At 34.9% G+C, this 17290-nt stretch overlaps 1 protein-coding gene across 3 annotated transcripts in view; it reads right to left on the bottom strand.

The window, feature by feature from the left end:
* Positions 1 to 17290, bottom strand: part of LOC111033413 (semaphorin-2A) — a 373923-nt gene that overhangs the window by 67866 nt on the left and 288767 nt on the right. For all 3 annotated transcript variants that reach the window (XM_022314127.1, XM_022314126.1, XM_022314125.1), the window contains one exon: positions 16654 to 16741. In XM_022314127.1, coding sequence (XP_022169819.1) covers positions 16654 to 16741 — 88 coding nt within the window. The remainder of the gene's footprint in view (positions 1 to 16653; positions 16742 to 17290) is intronic.

The raw sequence follows: 17290 nt of genomic DNA on the forward strand, positions 1-17290 counted from the left end.
TATATCCGGTTCGGACGAGGTATATACATATATATTCACGGCGCACAACTCTAGTCTTGCGTCCGACACCTATATATTATAATACCTCTATATATATATATGTGTGTGTGTGTATATTGTACACCGCGACCGATTAAACGCAATCAGGTTAAAAGGCGAGCTCGGCGGTTAATTTGCGGCTGTCGGACGGGCGGGATGGGTGACCGCCTTGCTCGTGTTCTCCGGCGACCACGCCTCGTTCCGTACCGATATAATAATAATAATAATAATAATAATAATAACAATATAAACTACGTCAAACCGAATAAAGGACATAAATCCGACGGCGGATCGCGGTGATTTAAGCGGTAACGCCTTTTGCTGGTACGCCGCGCATGTCCCGGGCTCGACGACAAAATCGACAGCCACGTGTCTCTACATCGATGACGACCGCCGACCGACGTCGATGGCACTCGTGACAGACCGGAAGTGCTTGGACAGCGAGTCCTGACCATCTACCCCTGAGGCTTCTATATGTTTTCACTACGTTACGGTCGATTTGGAAAAAAAAATACACCGCCGAGCGGGACCGCCCGCCGCCACACGTAGGTAGGTATTAACAATCGGTCTCTACCCGTTCGTCGGTAATGCGGAAAAATCCTCGGAGGATTGGAAACCTGCAGCGGCCAATACTATAGCCAGGGTAACATTAGTTTTAGTCGAGATGGCCCATTATAATTGTTTTACCTCGCGTAAGCACGCGAACTACAATGGCTACACAGTATATAGAATATTAATAAAACCGGCGAACACCGCAATATTAGGTATGTACATCGTTCAAAAGGATGAAAAGCACTTTGTGGGACCCGACAAATTTACGGTTTTACACATAATACGCTGACCACTGTTGTATTGAAACAAGGCGAAAACTCATCCCATGAAAATTTAATCGCTATCGTTTACATGTTTCGCATTAATTCCACCAATGCCCAGGTATACACGCGAATTCATTAAAATTAAAATGATTACGAAGACGTTAAATCTATCAGTTGTTTTCCGATTCACCTTCGTCATTACACCGTTGTTCGGAAAAAGCAAATATTTACATCGGACGGCAAACTTAATTATTTGAAATGTACACGTCACAGTCAGACGTACGAGAACGTTTTTTTGTTTTGATTATAGCCGTTACATCCGTCGGATGCCGTGGCGCAGGACAAATAGGTCAATATCAACCGTTCCAGATTTAATACAATTTTAAGTTTGTAATACTGTGGTATATATAAAAGAGAGAAGAGTTAAATTTTATTATGAAAAAAATTGTTCGTAGGGGTCCGTAGTTCCCTCGATATAGTATAGTAAATTAAAAAATATCTCTCTTGGAATCTATTTAACATTTTAAATATAAAACGATTGTGTGCACCAATATTATTATGCTAAATACACCTACTGATTATATTTAAATGGTTAAAGATAGGCAATACAGTAAGCTAATACGTCTTCACAAGATGACGTTCTGTCATTGAATGCTATCCGCTTAAAGCCATTTCGTAATAATTAGGTAATAAATAAATAAAATCTGTCTATACAAATGATACTCTGTGATTTTTATTAATGTTCTATAATTAAAAGAAATTAGTGCTTGCATTCCTTTGAAGGATTAATTCTTGTAAATAATTTATTTTTGAGTTTCACTGACTTGAATCACTCGTAAAATCAACAGCGTATTAAGTAAATTATACATAAATTCGAGGAGTAAGAAATGTTTTCTCATTAACACTGAGATATCAGTTTCTGAAGAACATCAGTGTATAGAATCAAAGGGAATTTATATTAAACACGACATTTCCAATTAAAACCTTCGGACGACCAAAACATCTGGCCAACTTTCTAATTAACAGGACCTTTATTTTTCTCTGCAAAACATGTTACGAACGTTAACTTCAGTAATTTATCGTTTTGCTTTTACTCAATTAAAAAAAAAAAACCAACTCCTAAAACGACAAAAGGAAAAATCTATTGAATGTGAAAAACACAACACCTACTGCCATGGTGACCTTTATTCTTTTTATTATTAAAAAACTTTACTCAGTCAAAAACAAACTTTTATATTTAAATAAGTTTTTTTTAATTATCGGATTTTCTTTCACATTTCCCGCTCTATTCCTTTACTTTTAATTTAATGTCCTTAAAACGTATATATTGTTACAATTGTGTAATGTAGGGATGATTTACCGTCTTGGTTCGATAACATCTGAGCTTTAAATGTTTGTGAGTTTTTTCAATTAAAATATTTTTGGTACATGAGTTGGAAAAATTGATCACGGATCATGTTATCATAATTATAAAATTTATTTTATACATGCCGTGTAGTTTAGTATTTAGTTCCATAATATTTTCGTACTAGTCGAAATTTTGAAGTTCGTACAAATTGTATTTACAATGTATATCTGCGTAAATATAAAAAGATTTATAAAGTACAATTGTTTTTTATTATTATTATTTATTTTAATGACGTTAAGTTCTATGGTATATTAAAATATCATTCTGTATATATTTGATCAATTAAAATAATGTGAAAATATCGTTTTTAAAAAGATAGTAAAACGTATTAAAGAATAAAAAGTTTTACCAAATCGTTGGTAATTCTTTGTTTAGCCATTGGCGGTCACGAGTTCCACTACATTTACCAGCTAGGATTTTCAATCCCCCTCTAGTCATCTTTTTATGTGTAAAAATAGTAACCAGAAGTCGGGTGTTTTGAATAAAGTAAAAAAAAAAAGCGGAAGAATAGCAAACGAGATCGTCGGCAGTATCTTTTTGAATAATGTTGTCCATACCATCTGCTGAATGTTAAACAGCCGTCATCACATGAAATACAACGTTATTTGTATTTATATATTTCACTGTGAAAATTATTATTGTTTTTTTTTTTTTTTTGTTTTTCATATTCCGGGGGTAAAAAAGGAAAAGAGGAAATTAACTCCGCTGCAGTTTTCGGCGGGGTGTATATTTTTCCTCTTTATTCGTTTCGGGGAATTCAAAGTACCAATTTTTTCGCAGCCGATATATTATTGCAGCGGTCCTGGGTTAAGAGCTCTGAGCGCCAAATTTGAATATACTCGCCCCCCCACCCTCTTGTCACTTGACGCTCGCCGTAATTGCGTGACTGCCACCGCCGCCGCCGCCGCCGCCGCTATCGTCCACGAATATTATAAAATATACAACATGATGATAATTATTATTATTATACTCGAGTTTTCGGTATCATTTCGCCCCCGTCCCGCTGCCTCCGTGTACAAGAACCCCCCCCCTCCCCCCCGAAAAACGTTGCGAAACAAATAGGTAGCGGTAATAATTATGCGAGCCAAATCTACGGGCCGCACGAAGGTATCATTCGTGCGCACATACACCCTCCGGCCACCGCTAAGGGTCGCGCGTGTTTTGCCGACACGGATGTACCCGTTTTGCCTGATCAACACGCCTAATACGACAGGTTATTACCATAATAATATTATGTACCGGGCTCTGAGGACGGCCGTGGGGTAGTTCCACCTGTATTATATTTTGATTTCGTTAATGGTATCGTCTTAGCTATCGCGCGCGCTGTCCCGCAAAAAAACATTTCGTGATTCCTCAACAAAAATATTACGTATAAATATTATACATATATATATATATATATATGTATGTATCGGGCGCGTATTATACGGCTACCTGCGACCCACCTACCTATGATATATTATGTTATACTGCGCCACGTTAATATTGTTAAATACATGTTATTATGTATAATTTACCCGAAATTAAAATAATACACTAAAATATGTAAATGACATCACGAAACGTGCATTCGATGTGAAAGTGTTCTGTTGACCGGTGTATTACGATAATATTATAGTTTAATGATATAGAAATAAACTGTTTGTTTATATACGTAAAAATATTTTCTCGGAAACCAATAGCCGCGAATCGCGATTAAACCACGCGAGTGGAAAAAGAAGGCGGAGTGAATAAAATATAATATCACTTTTTCAACTGTTATGGATAACAAGTTTAAAATACTTAAAGTAAACATCAAACGGTGTGCTGAATTGGTAGGTATACTATTTTTTTATTATTTCCACCAAAGACCATTGCTATGTGGGGACCAGGTTGAATTCAAATTTGCATTCGGTTATAGTTGATCAAATGGCGCGGAAACTGTTGTTGAGCAAATTCAATTTTCCTTCATTCGTTTAAAAAGTAAATGAAAAGACTTTAAATGTGTATGCATACTCGAATACGAACAGTTTTTTTTTTTATTGGTATTGAAGATGGTATAATACTTTAAAAGTCCCAATTAAGATGGTCCTCGTCTCAGTTTTCAATTGCACTTAATATATACACTGCAAAGTTTGGGTTAAATTCGTTGGAAGTTCACTTTTTATACCACGTTAACCGCATTTAACGGTAACCCAAAGCTAGTTTTCAATAGTCCACATACCTGACAGATTTTGAATGGCTGGTTTAGAAACATCATAAGATCCGCGACCTGAAGTGAATCATAAAAATTACGTGAATCCAAAACTTGGAGCCCCGAGCAGGTGTCGGACAAAAAGTCTACATAGTTTCTCAAGTATTTATAATAGGTCAGGTTGCCGAACTATCAACGACACGCATACCTTGGCTGATTAATAGTTCAGCGAAGGACTTACATAAGAACTATACCGAAAGTGGCAGAGGGACGGCGTTGTAAATTATCTGAAACGTTTTTGCCGAAACAAAAGTTTACCGTTGTTACCGGTGGAATAAACTCGTCAAAACTTTCATATAACGATCGCCATATTTTTCTTAAAAAAATAAATAAATAAATGCTCAAACTTTTTCCGAGGGGTGAGATTTGAACCGGAAGGATGTTAATAAAGTGTTTTGATAATAATAATAATAGTAATAATAATAATAAAAAATACACATTGAATTAACAGCTAACACACAGACTCTTGTACGCGATATTAGCTGCATTGATATCTGTGCCAAATAACTTTACGATAAAGTGTTCGACATATCGTTTAGTTACGCCCAAACAAATTAATTTAAGACTGCACTCGATTTTGGAAAATATGAAAAAGTCAAACTTCACAGTACCTATCGTGTATCACTAACATTCAAAGTTTTGAACTCGTATATGTATATAAACGTAATGCATATTCTTGAAAGAAACGTTTATTTCGTTATAGCACGGCAAGTGAGTGAGTGTATAGGTATTTGCATATTTTATATAATCCAGGCCTAACAATTTAAACTTTACAAAAAAAAATCATTTTTAAGGAGGGAGAAAGTGTATTAACGGATGACAAAAACCCAAAAGTCTCAATACTAATGAAATACAAATGTTTTATATTAAGTGTCAAAAGTTTTGGGCTGAAAAATTCTTAAGTACTATTAGACTTTAACTTTGTTTAATATAAAACTAGCAAACCCTTTTACTTAGGTAGAAATGTTTATTGAAGTTTTAACACTTTACGTTCAGATTCAAATAAAATGTGTGTTCATATAACACCAATAATTTATAAGCCAGACCCAACTAATTGGATTGGCTATTCGATTTTGAAGTTTTGTATTTTAATTTACTATTGCTGGATGTTATACGATTAGAAATTTTCGTAAGTACCAATTGCGCAGTATTTTATGGCATTTCAAAAGTTTAAATACGGTCTAAAAATAATTGATAACAATTACAAAATATGCCAAAAAACACAGGAAAATAAAGTGTACAAATATAAAGCAAATAGATAATTCCACGAATTAGCATAATATCTATTAAAATATTTTTATGACTAGTCGACAAAAAAGCAGATAAGATATAGAACGACAAATCCGATATGATTTTAATTTAAATAAATATAATAACCGAAATATACATGACTATGAGTAATAGTTGACTAATATTAAAATAAAATGATATATTCTACACCTATGCGTTATGGATAAAAATTAAATACGTAAATAATACACACATTGATAAAATATGATTAATATTGATACAAAAATAATATGTAAATATGTCAAAAAAAGTAAAATAAACATAAAGGTACAAAATCTCAACATTTTCAATTTCACTACTTTGTATAACTAAACAAATATTTACCTTATTCTTCAATATGTCTTGGTATTTTATGATAGTACCTATATGCAAATTATATTGAACTCGTTTCATGATCGTTAAATTGTTCGATTTGATTTAGATTTAGATTATTTTAAATAGGTACGGTATAATAATATTATAATAGACTTCATGTTTGTACACACATCGGAATAATGATAAAATGCTGTCATAATTCAGAAAAAAACGTCAATGATAATAAATGACGCATTTGAACAAATAAATAATAGTCTCCTTAAATATTAATCGATTTCAATAATATTATTATCATATCGTTGGGGAGTATAATAATATTATATATATATATATATGGGGAGATTGGTAGTATAATGGACACTCCGTGCGTTTTCAAGACAAATAAATAGACACTTGACAGATATAAATTAATTAATTTAAAATGTCCACCAATCTATTAGAAAGAAGTAAAAAAATTTTTTGTTATGAAATGTATAATATAATGTAATAAAACAAAAAAGTTGTTCAAAAATATTTGCTTTTAAAAAGTTTAGGTGAAGTTTCAAATCCCATGTGTACTCTGAGGGTAAATTTGACATCAATAATGGACGTCACAATGAATAAAAAAAAAAAAGAAAAAAAAGCTTCCCCACATTTATTCCTCGTCAATTACAGCAAGCATTTTTTTTTTGCGTGTGTGCTCTTGACGCTAGATACACACTAGTTTGCCACACGGAAACCGTTTTCCGGACGTGGATCGACTGTGAATGCCTATATATATATATATATATATATAATATACACGTATAATATGAAAATCTATTCTGCGATCCGGTCACGAACGTTAAAAATTATCGTACGGGGTGTATGTGGGTGTCAAAAATATACCGGGCCTAAGGCGGGTTCGTGTGTTGTTTCTTTTCCTTTTTGACCAACACGGAAACTTCAAAAATGCGCCCGGACGCGTTTCGTGTTTCGCACGAAAACTTCATATTCAGTTAGGTGCGCTGTATAAGTAAAAAGCGAGGGGTCGTCAACGTCAGTCGGAAAAGTCGGCGTATATGAACCGAAAACGAGGAAAAAAGGGACCCGATTACCCGAAACATTTTTTTTTTTTTGTTACGTTTCGAGTCTCGCGTGATTGTCTTCGTGTAGATGCTATACGTACTATAAGAATTCGCCGGCAAGTACGGAGTTTTAGACAAAAGATAATGATATTTACAGTCAATTAAAATAAATAATCGTAATCCTCTGTAAACCTTTGTCGACGACGTTTTGTTTTATGATATTTTGAATAGCGCACTATCGTGATATTTTCAAGAGACCGTCAAGCCCAATCCCAAAGATAACGGAGGAAAATTATTAGAACTTAATACGGTTGTTTGTAACATTTATTATAATTTCTGTCATTGCCATTAATAACAAATATTTGTAACCATTTTGTTTTTCAAAAACATGAACATTTAATAATTTCGTTGTCGTCCAATTAGGTGAATTAAACGTATTTGCAATATTTAGTAAGGACAAACGTCATCAAACTTGGTATTAAGTAAACTTATTAATTTATGTGACGATACAATATTTAATTGTGCATAACAATGAGAAAAACTGTACAGGGTCATCTCGGTGTGTTCCCTTTGCAAATTATTATAAACCGTCGAACGTTAGCTGTTCGAATGGTTTCTTGAACAAGTTAATGTGTACTGGTAACCCTTTTTATAGGTTGTACAGCCATAATTGGATAATTAATTTTAGACAGTGAATAACTGTTGAAAAATAACATTATATTATTATATTATATCCGCCGCTCGATACACCCATGGAAAGTTCTGATAAACCATCCTCTACTTTGTGTACTCGCGTGTTCCGTTTATGCGCAACATTATAAACGCTATTTCTCATTTTGAAATAATAATATCTCTTAATGTTTTAATTTCATAACTTTTAGAGACATAAACATCACAAAACAATTAATTACGCATAAAAACTTAGTCATTTATGGAGTTTGATTCTGTTAAAAATAAGTTAAGAACAATACTACGCATAAATATTAATGCGCATTTCATATACACAGCATCTGTTTGAATTACGGGAACGTAGTAGGAAATATCATTTCTGATGAAGTCGACTCGTAAAATTTAAATAGTAATTAATTTTTCCGTTGGCTTTGTTTTGTTTTATAATTGATTTAATTATTTTAAGGTCAGCATAATAAAAAGTGAATGAAAATCTATACATGATGATATCGTGTAGATATTATGATGTAATAAAACTGCATTTTTGCATTGTGCTTGCCGCGTTTTATAAAAAATTAATAACAGTATTTTATCCGTTGAACGACCGTTCGCGCAGCCCCCGATTGATTTGTACGACTTTATACCTTTTTTTCCTTTCTAAAATATATTTTTGTCGTCACAGAGACGGTGAGACTTACAAGTTGTAAGTTACAACTATCCGGTTCGGGTTTACGAATGACAATTTTCTGCTATTATACAATGTCGACGGTATAATAATAATAATAATAATGATAAAACTCGCAACGGTTTATTTCGACCACTCGGCCGTCAGGAGTTACCGGCGATAAATTCGATTGGGCTGTCTTCGCAGCAGCTCGTTCAGTAGCCGTTCGCGTGTATTATAAATAAATAATAATACAAATGGAAGAAAAACATAAACACGTGGCACCCTCTGATCTCGGCCGGGCGACGACTGTCGTGGGTTTTCGACATTCGCCTAAGCCCGTCGGCAGCGTTTTTCAATCCCGCCGAAGAGACACGGTCTATAATATAATCGAATCAACCGAGTTTTCTCGCAGCAGTCTCATGTACGCGAGACCTGGACGTGTGCCCGGAATCGTTAAGGCCTTAAAAATCTCTCACCTCCGCCGGCCACGTACCGGACGTCGCCACGTACGTTGCGGAAAATCTCCACCTACCCCCTCGAACACTGCACCCCGTCATCCCTCGTATCTGGCGTACGCGCCGGTTGTATAGGTTACCCGTTGCTCCCCGCGTTAATCAATCCGGTACCCCATACGTGTACCTATACACGTTTATTTGATATATTGTACACACGCACACACACACACACACACACACACACACACACACACATATATATAGGTAGGTGCGGAATACTGCAGCGGCGCTTTTGTCTCAAACAACCCCCTCCCCGTCGCCTCCACATTATTATTATATTACGCTATGGTGGTGTTTGCCAATTTATCCTCCGCGGACATCGCCGCCAGAGTGTCCGCCGGAAAAGTACTGTAATATTATTATACATCATCCCCGTCCGGTTGATTGCGAACAACAAAAACGATGACTGCAATAATGATAAGAAATACGTGTCTACTGTCTACGAAATAATATAAATAAGCTGCAGCAGTTATTACTATTATAATAATAATATAACATTTTAACGCATTCGAATCTAATGAATATTCCGACTCGACGTAAAAACCTGGCAGGTGGACGGAGAACTCAAGAACCGAGTAGTTCTTGAGTACTTATATACCCTTTCGTAAGTCGTAATGTGTATATAAACAAGGTATATTATATTATGTGCGGGAGTATTGGGCGCGGGGCGGGGGAGCGTTTTAATGTACACTGGAAATGTTGAGTTGGTAATTTTCTAAGTATATTAATATATTATTTGAGGACCCCGCGGGAAAGGATTAGTCGGACTAATGGACTTTTTGGCCTGTACCCCGACACGGCGCGGTGCTATTATATAATACACGTACAAAGGCGCGGAGAAATAATGGTCAACTCTAATATTGTAATGCTAATGAAATACTGTAGTAATGACCGGCCGTAAGTCGCCCGAAACACATCAACGAAACGGTTTTAAAACGAAAGAAAAAAATATATATACAATACAGAACCTAAAGTGTATATTACGCCGGTATCTCATCGTCGACGGAAGTTTTTAGGTAAATGAATCCTACGGCCATTACGCTGTAATTAAAGTTCACTTCAAGTCACGTTGATAAATTGACAATCCATGATCTAACGCGTGAGCACAACAACCATATTGTAAACCGAACTTATCCGACAGGCTCGTAAAATGTGTTGGGCGTGAGAAGCCGCACGTCATTATGCGGTCGACACTGTTTTGACAGTGACACGCTGAAATATGCATCAGATTATAACACCGAAATAATGTCACCTATATACCTAGTATGAAACCTATGTAATGTCTCATGGTTGATAATAATTTACTCTAAATTTAATTAAACCTTTAAAAGTTGCATAAATGCTATAATATGCATTTCAAACAAACAATGAATACGGTTTTTGGTAATCCTATTTCGTGACACGATATCGGGTTAAAACTTTTGTGCCCGATAAGTCGCCGGGGCGAGGTACTTATAAAGTCGTATTTAAAATAAATCGAATAGTAACATTTAACAGACTTTAATAGTAGAATAAAGAATAATACTTACAGCCAATTAATAAAATTGCAAGACTAAACAATGTATTATGCTAAAATCAATAACGAAGATTAAATATTTTATAAATCTAAAACGAATTTAGATTTTAACCTAAATTATATTCCTAATAAGTACTCCATTAAAAATTGGAAAACATTTATTTTACGACATAAAATTGTGATTTCGTGATTGATTATAATCGTTGAATTATTTCAATTTATTAGTTGTAAATTGTTTCATTAGGTACTATATTTGCCTCTATAGTAGTAATTTATTCTAATTAGTAATAATAAAAAAATATCGATTATATTTTGTATTTAATATAGACATTTTAATCCAAACTTGAAACGTATAATTTATGCTCATTATTATGAAATTGAACTTATCCCATTGGTAATGTATTTCGATATTGTATGATACTTTTACAATTCGATTGTCTAGTGTACATAAAATATAAGTCTATAGAAACCATCGTAAAATACTGTTAATAATTTACGATGAACACCTTATACAGCTAGGTCACGGCGGCGCAACCACCCGCTGAGCGTAAAATAGACACTAATCTGTGCGTGTACACACGTCTGTTACAATATTAACTGTCTATTATATGTTTCTATTTGCCGACAAGTCTGTCAAGTACAAAAAAAAAAAAAAACGAACGTACAATCGTTAAGTGAACCTCCAAAGTTATATTACAAAGTTATTTGGTACGTGATCAAAAATCTGTCAGTCAATCATAAACAATAGTTGTGAAAGTAATTCAGTAATTTTCCTCTTGCATATGATTTTGGCCTTACTAAGGTTAGATTCAGCTAAACGTTTATAAAATAAATTATTTTTAAAAAAAATGCATGTTTATTTTATTTTGAATTAAATGTAAGTTACATTTTTTTTTATTGTTCAACAAAATACCATTTTGACATTTTGTTGTGTAGGTAATGAACAAACATACCTAACACATTTTAGGGATACACCTTTTGAAATAATAACTTGGAGCCTATTAAATATTATTTAAGTTGAAACAAATAGAAGAGATAAACATTTAGTTTCTTATGGTTTTTTTTTTTTGTTATGTCTTTCGATTAAACTTGCCGTTGTTTAAGTGAGACTTGGATATAGAAGGCGAAAAAAAAACAAATATACCATTTTATATCCGAAACAATAGTGTTACACAAGAAAAAGTGGAAAAAAAAACTTTTCTGGTTATCTCGTCGTCCCCCTCCACAACAGGATGTGCTGTGGCTCGCGCTCCCCAAGCACTAGCTGGTACACTGGTCCTGAAATTCAGATTGATCCAAAAAAGGGTCGACCGAGTGTGTTTCCGAAGAGTCAACTGTACATAAGAGCAAGGAGAATGTACAATAATAAATCTGCAGCGGTCAACGGGAACCGGACCTTCCGTTTCCGGTGTGACCGAAGCTCGGGAAAGAGGACAAGGAGCCGAAAGTATTAAAAAAAAAAAATGTATAGATATATATATATAATAAAATAAAGTTTTTAACGCAAGAACTTTTATCGCAAATGGCGTTTATTTTACGACCCACAGACTTATCGTGCGCGTGAATAGGGAACCCAAACATCTATCGTTCCATCCTTTTAAAGCGTTCTATGCCACAGGAAGTCCGGATTGACTGATTTTTGGCACTAAACCAAATGCTCGATGTGACTCATTCTCTCAATTTTTAATAAGTTCAGAAGCTATTTTATATTTTTTTCGGTCAGTTTGTGCTCGAATACCAACGTTTATCAACTAATCTGTGTACTCAGCTGTGGTCAAGTTGAATAATACATATTATTTAATCTGGGCATAAAACATAATATTCTTTTTTTATAGGTTATCATAACGTAGTGATATTTATGCATATCATTAAAATTAGACTGATGTATTGTCATAATATTATTATACATAAAATAAATTGTTTTATTTTTTTTTTAAATTTAATATCGTTGAATTAATATTCATAATATAATAATACTATAATAGCAACATACAACATATTATTCCGATGTACTTATATATTTGAAATATATATCTCGTTTACGGATTAAATATACCTAACGTAATTAACCCGATATTTCAGTATTTTACTGGTCACGAGATATTTAATATCCTAAGCTCCGAGAGAATATAAGAACACTTTTAGCGTAAGCAACGGGTGCACGGGGCAGCGGGTCGACCGTGTCTGTCAAAATCTGTCAGATCGTAATGTGCAGTTTCCCAGGCTAAGGCGACGGCCGGTTTATGCAATACTTTGTCAGGCTCGTGTATTATCTTAATCGCATGAAATTGAGCCAACTGGAATGAAACCCGAAGAGAAAACGGTGAAAATACCCCTTTTTTGGTACAGCGGTATGGGGGTTAAGACAAAGAGCGCAGTGGAAATAAACCAAGCTATAAAAACCTCGATGTGTTTACTTGAATGGCCGTTAATATTATCTCAAATGCCACTAAAATTCTCAAAGTCGTAACATTAAAAATAAGGACAACAAACAAATAACTATCTACTTTATGGACCACATAAAATAATAATAAGGTCCTAAATTCGTACCATTTTTCTAGCAATATTATATAATACGAGTCTTTATTGGGCATCATGGCGAGCAAAAAATAAATAGAATCGATGGTGTTCCGTCGATTATTATTGGACATTTTTATGCGTCGATCATTTCGATCAGTCCTATGCAATTTTTACCATTTAAACTATACCCCATAATTTCAAGGTCTCATAATGTATTCTACTATCATGGGAAATGAAATATCATTTTTATCAAAATAATAACGCATACCTAATCGTGTTTGTTATGGACTTTTAATTGGGAATAATTATTACGCCACCGTAGAAAGCTAGCGACCGAGCATTCATAAATTCAAGTGTCAATTAATGTTATGTAAACACTGTTTACTTGTCATTTGGAGAAAAACCAAGTCACGCGATCGCAAATTAGGCACAAATGTCGAGGAGGCTCGAGATCTAAACAGGCGCAACGTTTTCACCGGCTTGCTTGCACATTATAACACAGTCGCCGGAGGACGGAATGAAAACGATCGACTGATTCGCGTGTAAAAAATGAATATTATCCACGGCGATAAAAAATATACATTCAAGTCCGTGGTTAGGAGGAGATTCATTAGCATGTATATTATAACAGCAGTATCCTGTGCTGCACTATATTATTTATACAAACATTTCACAATTAAATTATGTAATATCTGATTTGTTGGTGTAGTGTTCTAGACGGCATAGCACTATAATATCGAAGAAATCGTGTTCCGACCACATTATCGTAACGTTACGTTTTGCTCGACGTATACTCATTAATCCCTACGCACATATACCTATACATAAGGGGTAAATGGGTAATTAATAAACGTTTGGCCATATTTTTACTACAGCAAGGACTACATTCTAGTTTAAAATATTGCGTTATAATGAAATTTCTACCGGAGGTGGCAAGTATTTCGACGGTAAATGGCCAAAAGATAAAACATTAGTAAGTACCTATAATCACTCAGCAACATTGTTCGAACCATCCGCATACCTTTATATTTCAGAGTACGGTACAATATTATTATCATTATTACACTAAAGAGAATTATTATTATTTTGTTATTATACGGAACGCGTTCTGACGTGAAATAAAAAAGTGGAGCGGGAAGTATAATATGTAAATTTTCTTGCACGGTAAATCGTTCGAATTGTTGGCGTAAGTGATTTTTTTTTTTATACATTTTACCGGGGTTGACTGTTTTTTTATATTTGATCACGAATCGCTATATTGGTGGTGTCACATAATATTATACATTTAGGGATGCCGACGTTGTTATTATTATTATTACTATTATTTTTTTTTTTTATGGAGGTACCTTACATAAAAACGGACTGTATAACGCAGAGGATAATGCGTATAGAAATATAATACACTACACGTCTACACATATTATGTTATGTTATACACATGAGCCTCCGGTAGATTAACGCCGCCGTCACCTTCACTATAGTGCTGCTACTACTTATGCGTGTAATAGCGACTTATTTTATCGACATAAATAATTATTAAAAACGTTCTCTGCGTAGGTATAATATAATATGCGCCTATATAATATACGAGCGCGGGCAGATCGATTTTCTTCGGTAATGAGATGCTTTGTAGGGGTTTTTCTTTATCGCGCCGCCGTGCGGATAGACGGGTTGGCGCGGGGTGCACCACGGTGAGCTGTCGTATACATTGTTAAAAATGCTAATGGCACATTTAGCCTTTGGCGACCTTTTCGTGTTGACATTTTTATTGCACGTCCGGGTTGTGCTTAAAAATAATAATAATAATAATAATAATAAAAAAGAAATAAACAAAACGAAAAAGAGGATTGGTGAGGTTAAAATATGCGATAAACGAGTAAAACGGCAAACGTTTAATTCGCTTCTTCTGTTTCCGCGTCATCGCCGGTGACCGGTGCTCCGGATAAGAGGGGGATTTTCGACGGTGGCCTCCTCCCAGCAAAAAGGAAACGCGAAATTATTATCGAAACGGAAACTGCGTGGCGCGTGCTAGGAAACCAATGACCCTGAGGTATAATCCGGTGTGCACACGCTGACACACACGCACATATATATAATAATAATATATTATACGATATTATATACGACGACAAACGGCGGAGGTGGCATCGGCGGTGGCGGGTAGTAAAGTCGTAACAGATGTCCTACTCCACCCCCTTTCCCCGCAGCACCCCCCATCGGACGCCGCTCAGCCACCGCCACGACTGTACGACGTCGCGGCACACCGGGAATAATATTTCAGTTTCCTGCGGTAACGTCACGTATCGTTAAGCAAACGCGCGAGACTGCTGCAGCGTTCGTATCCGTGCGATCCAATAGGGAATTCAGATTATTGAAATTTTCGCTTTGGACGAAATAAAAATGAAAGACAAGAACAAACACGAACGCGCGCATAAAATGGATTTTTTTTCCGAAATTACGCTCGGCTGTCTTGTCGCAGGGGTTGGATGATGGTGCGGGCGGTGCAGTGGCGAGGAAGAGCGTGGCATATTCTCCGTGTTTATATAATATAATATTATATACCACGACAGTAATAATAATAATATTATGATATGATATAGTTGCGCTGATGACGTAGAAAACGGAAATCGTACAAGAAAATATTGAACCCGACCTATGCACGTATGCACTGTGTCGAATAATCGAATTATACGACGACGACGACGACGACGACTTACGAAAAAACACGTATTGCATATTATTATTATTATTATTCGCTGACGACGATAATCGTTCAACGCGAAACGGATTTAAAAAACGTTCGTTAAACGGGTGTATAATGAATTACTGCCGTCCTATTCATTCATGAATTATGTTCGAAAAACAGAAAAACGAAGGCGTAACTGCAATTAATCATATCGGCGGTACGAAATGCATAGGTACACGTACTATTATTGTTATACGCATATTATATTATTACAACTACTATTAATTTATATAATTTTAATTTTATGAGCTGCGACGTGATATGTACATGACGTCATCGCGCGAAAAAAAATGACAAATAATTTAATAAATCAAACCGAATATTTTATTCATAGCGTGTAGTGCAATTTCCAAAGAAAATAAATGTTAAAAACGAGAATTAATGTGGTAACAAAAAAAAAAATGTATTTTATTCGATGGCAGAGAGCACGCATTTTTATTACATACGCCGACAACACTTTAGAGTAATATAAAATTATGTGCGAGGTGTATGTGTGACTTTTACTAATATTTAGGCAATATATAATGATATAACGTAGAAATTGTGTTTGTGTGACGTAGCCATAAAGCTTATAAATACAAACGGGTAACTCAACAACAATGTAATGTACCTAACCTTACTTTTGACCTTATATATAGTTTTGTATTTAAAAATTAAAAAAGACGTCTCATTAAGTATTATTTAATATTCTGGACCTGTTGAGCGGTATTTCATGAGGTGAAAAAAAAATGTATTTTCCTACGACGCCGAGTCCTGTATACACTTCTTAACATTACATATATATATACCTGCCACTTGAAAAAAATGGCCGGTCAATGGCGTTCGGGGGTGAAAAATAGGAGCAACGCGTGTGAGAATGACAAATGAAACTTACATGGCACCGACGTATAATGTGTCACGATTTTCATCCAAGTGAAAAGTCCTGTAGTACATTCGGCCGCAGGACAACTCTCGCACGTGATCTGTAACAGACAAACAAACGACCGTAAATTTATGCCCACACTGATGAGGAGATTAAGGCACGTTCTTCTCCGAGGTGGCCCAGGAGAGACGTATATATATAGGTAGGTACAACAATACAATTACATTAGGTATTGCGTTTCTAAATGTTAAACAACCGTCATGTGCATAGTGTTAAGACCGAAATAGTCTGTCGCATTATGCAAATTGTAGATCAACTACGTTGGTATTAATTTATTAATTTTTCAATTGTTTCGTTTTTTTTTTTTTTTAAAAAGCTTCGACAAAAATGTTTTTGCATAAAGAAATATTAATTTTTCGTTAAATTTGAGAGCCACTAACAACGTGTTTATAAATCGTTATCCACTATATAATGGAGGGCTGTTCTCAATAAGAAAACTAAAAACTATTAAAGTGTCAGAGACATATAACCGTTGTATCATATGAAATGTACGAATGATTTCTGGATACTATACTCTACCTGAAAATAATGTAAAATTACCTGTGAAAAAACATAATACAGGCACTTGTGTTCAATAAAAAAATTGTTC

Source organism: Myzus persicae, unplaced genomic scaffold (assembly GCF_001856785.1).
Source record: "Myzus persicae strain clone G006 unplaced genomic scaffold, MPER_G0061.0, whole genome shotgun sequence".
Lineage (NCBI taxonomy): Eukaryota > Metazoa > Arthropoda > Insecta > Hemiptera > Aphididae > Myzus > Myzus persicae.